This window comes from Copadichromis virginalis, linkage group LG20, assembly GCF_057382275.1.
Source record: "Copadichromis virginalis isolate Kocher_CV1m ecotype Utaka linkage group LG20, C_Virginalis_male_GT1.1, whole genome shotgun sequence".
NCBI classification, from domain to species: Eukaryota; Metazoa; Chordata; class Actinopteri; order Cichliformes; family Cichlidae; genus Copadichromis; species Copadichromis virginalis.
Window position 1 is genome coordinate 10,435,385 of NC_140637.1, and position 6,972 is coordinate 10,442,356.

Consider the following 6,972-nt stretch of genomic DNA (forward strand, 5'->3'; position numbering starts at 1 on the left):
AGAGAGACTCAAAGAAGACGATATTATACCAAAACCAGACAAATGCCTCCTGCCGCTGCTGCTGATGCTGCTGTGGTGTTGCTGTCTCACTGTTTTGTTTTGTTTTTCCCTCTGTGTAACTATAGCATGTATGTTACAGTCAAGTAAACAAAGCAGATGCTTGCTGTGCCTTGGTTGACTTGGCAACACTGCCATCTCATGGCGAGCAGAACAAAACAAACAGCACTGTGCTTTCCTCATATATCTTTATTAGAAAATGCTCATCCACCAGCAAGAAAAGACACATCATCAAATTTAAAAAAAAAAATTATTACATAGAACATCGAATGCCATGATTACCAACCTTATTTGGTTAAAAACACAAGGACATATCATGATGCAGTCATACTATTCCATATACTAAGCTCTTGTTTATTGAGACCAGTTTGTTGAAGTGTAAAGTTCCCCGATGTATTTATTTTGTTTCAGCTACCTTGTTATTTGCTTCATACTATTAAAGAGACTGACAGTTCTTTGGAACTGATTTTCTCGAGCAGAGAAAGCTCCCGTGATGGAAACACCACTTTTATCAAAGGGAGTTGCATAAATTCATCTCTGATCTTTTCAATGGGGACTTACTCTCTTTTCTTGTGCTCTCTTTCTAGTCGCTGAACCTCCAGAGAGCTGAGACTGTCTCTAAACGAGGCTGAGATGTAAGAGATGGCAGATGGGTTTAGACTTCATTCTTGGTGAAAGCTATTCCCTCCCTCCTGGGGGCCGGAGTCATGCCTCACGGCATTTTGAGCCTTTCTATACCTGGACACCTTTCTGATCTTCCTCCCTCTCGGTCCCCTTCTTCATGTCTATATGACAGCTCTGCTCTTCCCAACATTCGTCTTTACCCACTTCTTCTTCCACCTCCTCCTCCTCCCTGCTGCCCCCATGTGCTTGACACTGGAGCACCAGAGCAGTGCATCTCTCCAGCCCAGATACCTGCTGCTCACACTGCACCACAAATATTCTGTAGAGCTCCAAAAGAACAATGAGGATATTCTTGCAGGTGAAGAAAATCATCAGCTGGTTGAGCACCTGCTCTTGCACCATGAGGTAGAACCGGTAGAGCAGGAACGGGCCATCTTGGAGTCCCACTGTGAGCAGCAAGCTCCAGACTTCGCTGGAGCAGCAGGAGGTGAATGAGGGTGGAGCCCTGGAGCAGCAGAAGGGACCACCCTTGCTGTCTTGAGAAGGCCCCGCCTTTGGGGGTCGTGTCTGAGTGAGAACCAGAGGAAACTGCATGAGCGCCCAAGAGAACAGGGCCAAGCCGATGATGACAACTGCCTGGTTGGTTTTGACTTCGGGCTCCTTGAAGGTGTCGAAGATGTCCAGGATGTCAGCACCCAGTCCCACATTCACCATGAGAAGCTGTGAGAGTTGGTCACGTGACATGTCCCCCTTGGGCATGAGCCAGCGACCCAGAACCAAGACTATCAGCATGGTTTGCTCCAGGCCAGCTACCCAGTTCTCTGGGTCCAGATCCTTAATCCCCTGGATAAATAAAACAGTGGAAGTCTAGTCATGTTGAAAGTGTTTGCAAGGGTTCAGTGTTAATGAATAATCAAATAAACCAGCCATCTCCTCTCTGTTTTTAATATAAGTCGACTGTTTTGTGTCAAGGTTCATTACGTTTATCCTGAAAGCACCCACCCTCCCCCTTGATATTCTACAATATTCCCAAAACGGGAAGATCTTCACGTTTCAAAAGCTGCCACCCAGCCTTGAGTACAGCCATGGGGCAAAAAGCTCCCAAATCCTACATGAAAGAAATTTCACTAAGACCATCTCACAAGGGAAGAGATCTAAGAATTTTTCAAGCAGGAGCCTATCTGGACTTCATCTCTGTGTGTCTATTACACATTTCCTGCAACTAATAGTTTATCCACCCCCTTGCTAGATTTAAATCTTATCTGAAATCAGGTGTTGCTTTAATGTGGCTGCGTGGTGGGTTGAGGCAGGCAGGGCAGTTTTGTTGGTGGGACGCCTACCGCTGAGATCGGGATGTGAGCCAGCAAATGAAGCTCATGGCCCGAGGAATTGTTGAAAGGCAGCTTGGACTGTAGCAGGCTCAGCTCCAGAAACCAAATGGACGGGATGACAGTACTGAGGTACAGGAAAACCATGGGGGAGAACCTAAAAGAGGATCACCAAAGGAGAGGGAAAGAGGGGGTTGGGTTATTTATAGAAATTTGCTTCTTCTTTTTTTGCCACCCACTAAAGAAGAAAGAGTCCCTTTTTCCCCATAGGAAGCATCGAATTTCAGACAGGCAATTATTCTCATCATATATGCAAATCCCACTTGACAGTGCAAAGCCTTCTCCATGAGGACAGAACTTCAAAGTAAGACTCAGTGAGAAAGAGAGAGGCCCGAAGAAAGCTCGCATCTGACGATGTTCAGTTCGTGAGCTTTTGAATAAGACATAGCTTGGTGTTGAATGAGGTGTGACACTAAATGCTCATATCCATTTGAAGTCGGTTGATGTTTTTTTTTTCCTTTCTTTCTTTCTTTCTTTAAAAAAAAAAAAAAAGCTTGTTGGTCAAAAATGAGTCGAGCCAGAAGGAGACATTTACTCCGTGAGTGGATAGGAGAGGCTGTGACATTGATGTGATGGTAGGCTCATAATACAGTTCAGTGAAAGACAGCAGTAATACAGCAGAGGAATATGTTTGTCTTTGATGGACAGTGAAAGAGAGAAAGAGCTGCGGATGATAAGAGAGAATTTAGTGGCACAGAATATCGCAGGCCTTTACAAAAGCCGCCTCGGGCAGATGGGTTGTAAAGAGTTTGCAGCTACAAGTTTAGGAGTTATTTACTCCCTAACACCAAACAGGTTTATAAAGTCTGCCTGCATCTCACTCCCCATCCTCCCAAATCTGTTCTGTGCTTTGTACAGTGACCTTGGGTTTTAGAAAGGTGCCCACAAATTAAAATGTATTATTATTGTTATTATTTAGGAAGAAGCAGAGGGCTAACATCTGGCTTAAAATTGACTGAGCCTCAGTGTGTTATGCAGAAAGGAAAATCATGTCAAATGTGTTTTACCATTTCCACTCTGCATTACGGGTGCATTTCAGAGTGATGGCCATTTCCACACCCAACAGAGCCACGCCTGTCAGCAGCAGCCAATAGAGCGGCTCCTCTTTAACAGCTACAACTCGCCACACCGTCACCACCCCGTGGACAGCAAATAGGAAGCGGCTCAGCAAGGCCAGCAAGACATTCAGGAGGCGACACATGGTGCACCAGAGAAAACCTGCAGAGAAGATCACTTTAGAAGCACAGAAGTGACTTTATTATCATATGTACATTTGAATATTACTAGACAATGAATATCGTATTTTTTCCGCACTCCCTTCACACGTTGTTATTTATTACATTTATTATACATCATTAGGTTTTCTGAAGATCGCTCTTTGTTATTATGATAATTAAGGGTTTAAATTATTAGCTTAGATTTAGTAACCTAGGGGAAAAAATACTGTAAAAATTATGTTATTAAATTGAGACATAAAATGAAATAAAATAAAATGAATCACAAAATATACAAAACAGCTGCAAGTGAAAAATCAAATCACTTTGACCAAAAGAAAATTTACATTTGTCTATTTACAAAAAACTAAAAGCTTACAAGTTTACAACAGCGAGTCTTTAATGTTGTCTCAAACCTTCTACAGTGTTGTGTTTGCATTATTATTGCATTTTTGAATGCAATCATAGTCCCACATGGTTCCTGCAGAGTAAAGAATGGACTACTTTAAAACAATTTGATTTTTGCAATGAAAAATTTGAGAAATAAAAGCCACTTAACCACACTCATCATTAACCGCTGCTCATCATCACCCAGTTCAGGCTTCATTATCAGTAACTATTGCACGATGTGCGCAAACAGCCCTCGCTGTCAGTTAGTTAGCCAGGAGGATGAAAGCCTCTGAGCTTTGGGGGAAATCAAAGCAAGCAGTGATTAGTAAGGAAGAGTTAGACAAACTGATCTGCAGTCAATATTAAAGCACTCCCAGAGGCTTTGCACAGGCTTGCTGGAATTTGATCCCTGAATCGCCATGGATTATCGTGATGACTTGAAAGTGGTACCAAAATGGGAGCACCCTGGTTTTGTAGTTATAAAGATGCATCATGCCATACCTGCAGGTTTAACTCCGACCCTCTCTCACACCCAGTACCTCCCTTCCACAGGCATATATATATGTATATACATATATATATATACATATATATATATGTACATTGTTTAAGAAGTCACATAATATACAGGCATACACACATAATATATATATATATATATATATATATATATATATATATATATATATATATATATATATATATATATATATATATATATATATATGTGTGTATGCCTGTATATTATGTGTGTATGCCTGTATATTATGTGACTTCTTAAACAATGTACAGAGTCTCTCACAAACTTTAGTCTTTATCTTGTGGATACAAGCAACACTTGTATGACTGCTTTTAACTATTAAATGCATTCGCCTCAGTCAGTGTGTTACTGTTGTTGTGTGTGTCAAAAACCGAGCCGTGTGTGTTAGTGTTTTAGAGTTTGAAAAAGAATTCATGCACTATGTATTGTGCAGCTGCATGCAGTACAAACCTACAGGATAAGCCGGGAGTCCTTCTTGAGATCAGTCTCTTCAGTGTATTTTCCAAAAGTTTTAGATGCTGTGCAGTGGAAAGTGACAGTAACCCAACAGTCACCCACAGTGACCTGCCCTCTGTGTCTGATTTATGCCTTTTAACTGACAGCCACCTCCTAGACCCTGCGGAAGAGTGAACATGTCAGAGGTGTGTATTCCCGCACGTACGTATGTGTGTTCAGTGGGGAGTGACTACTGTTCGAGTTCACTGGAGTATCAGCGAGGAGCAGTGTGATCCACAAGTGTTTATGTGCATGTGTGTGTCTCCATCCTCTCGGTGCCATCATGTGAGATAAAGCTTCCTGCTCCTTGCGCCCACATCTTCATTGCCATCCGTCATGATGTCATCTCCCCTGGCCCAGAACAAAGTTATCTCCTTGGGAGAAGCCAGCCTGTCGCACTCCCTGTTCGGAGTGCACGCAGCCCTGCCCTGCTCCCACCCATGCCTGCTCTGTAACCGCAGCGCTGGTCCTGATAACTGCCCCACTCCGTGGCCTCTGTGCACACAAAAACATGGAGCAACAAGAGGAAAAGGAGATGCTGATGGGCCTCTGAACAAGCAACTGCAGGAGTGTGTGGGTATGTTACTGCGGTTGCATCAGAATGAGGATGCTGCGTGGGTGGAAGCTGTCCAGGAACGTCAATCTACTAAACCAGCGAAGCGAAGCGAAGACAGATGACTGACAATCATAACAGAGAGGAGATTGCTCTTCCCTGCAAATGAGGCATTTTTAAACCTGCAGCATTTGGTTGGTTTTGTTTGACTATTTGGGGACTGAGAAAGCTATTGTTTTAACATTAGCACCACTTGGAGTTTCATCATCATCATCATTAAATCTCACATTTGTTCTCTGTTCAAGCTCTACCATCTCTATCCAAAATATTTGCCTCTGAAGCTGCTGCCGCTGCATTCAGCAACAGCTCATCAGCTTTATTGGTTGGGTGGTCTGAGTAGGTGCCTTTATATGAGGCTATCACTTTTGACTGAACTTGTTTTCCTGCGGCATCTCGGGTGGAAAAAATGAAAAATGCAAAGTTAGTGACTGTATGACCAAAATAATGAGCTGAAAAGAAAAAAAGACAGATTGATTGAGTCATTGGAGTGAATTTAATCATCTTATTTGATATTTATTAATGTAAAAATACTGACTACTGATGCTACGAGGTGTGTCCCTACTGATTACTACGCACAAAAACACAACTAGACCGCGTGCTCTTGTTCCAAAACTGAGACGAGATGAGTGATATTCACACTTCTCCTGAGGCTTTGCTTATTGCATTGTATGAACATCTATAGTGCTGGTGGTAAGCAGACTGATGGAGTATACATTGGAGGTGGCTGCTCAAATGTTTTATTTTCATTTATTTATTTATTTCAAGCATTTATTTTTATCTTTATTTATTTATTTTTATCAGTTATATCCGAGAGCCTCACCTGAGATCGTCATGGAGAAGAAAGTCAGATGAGCACAATGATGGGCACAACCTAATTCTCTTCCCTAGGCTGGAGCCTATCCTAGCTGCCATAGGGCCACACACCCTGGACAGGTTGCCGGTCTGTTGCAGGGCTAACATTTAACACGTGTCAATCAAAATTTTGCAGAAATATATAAATATAACCCAGAATCACGGCAAAACGTGTAACAGACACGCCGGTCCATCGTGTCAATTTCCCGCTTTGCCTCTCCAAAACGTCAAAGGGACACATGCAGACGTTGCATTACCAGCAGGGGGAGATGATAAATGTAAAGGCAAGAAGTCGATAGCAAGCTAAACGCGTGAAGTACGTTCAAAGTCCTTAATCATCAGAAGCGATTAAGCTGGTGGCTTTACGTGTAAATGTGTTAATAATGTCTGTTTAAATGCTTTGCTGTGATTATTTTCATGTTGGCTTGAAATAAAATATTTGTACTGCCACTTACTGCATGTGAGTGTCGTTTTCACACTTTAGAAAGGCAACATGTGAAATGGATATTGTGGACCATCGTGTCTATCACACACTTTGCAGTGATATCGGGTTGGTGTTTACACCACTCTTCGGACTAGGAAGCTACAGTAATGTGTAACAGTGTTGAGCCAACCCTCATTTCCTCTGCAAGGAAAATGGGAAATATGTGCAGTGTTATTGAAACATGTACAAACATACATGGAAATACAGTATATATGGCAAAAATAGAGTTTGTACAATCCTAACGAGCCTTTATTCTCCAACTTAGTCTGAACTCTTGTCATTTCCTAAAGTTTCTTCGGGAATAGTTCTCCAGG

General features: G+C 42.3%; 1 protein-coding gene across 1 annotated transcript; it reads right to left on the reverse strand.

Annotated features, from left to right (window-relative positions):
• Nucleotides 1-789: 789 nt before the first annotated feature.
• On the reverse strand, nt 790-3,270 carry LOC146684348 (transmembrane protein 26). The gene is made up of 3 exons (XM_085444626.1): nt 3,077-3,270; nt 2,022-2,166; nt 790-1,524 (listed from the first exon to the last, which is right to left on the reverse strand). The coding sequence occupies exons 1-3, from the start codon at nt 3,268-3,270 to the stop codon at nt 790-792; spliced, it is 1,074 nt and encodes a 357-aa protein (XP_085300752.1).
• Nucleotides 3,271-6,972: the final 3,702 nt, after the last annotated feature.

What these genes read in the sequence shown, in the direction of transcription:
- LOC146684348 (XM_085444626.1), bottom strand. Translation starts at nt 3,270, where the DNA reads ATGTGTCGCCTCCTGAATGTCTTGCTGGCCTTGCTGAGCCGCTTCCTA. An exon ending in CGTAATGCAGAGTGGAAATG is followed by an intron (nt 2,167 to 3,076) that starts GTAAAACACATT and finishes ATCCTCTTTTAG; the next exon opens with GTTCTCCCCCATGGTTTTCC. An exon ending in CTCACATCCCGATCTCAGCG is followed by an intron (nt 1,525 to 2,021) that starts GTAGGCGTCCCA and finishes TTATTTATCCAG; the next exon opens with GGGATTAAGGATCTGGACCC.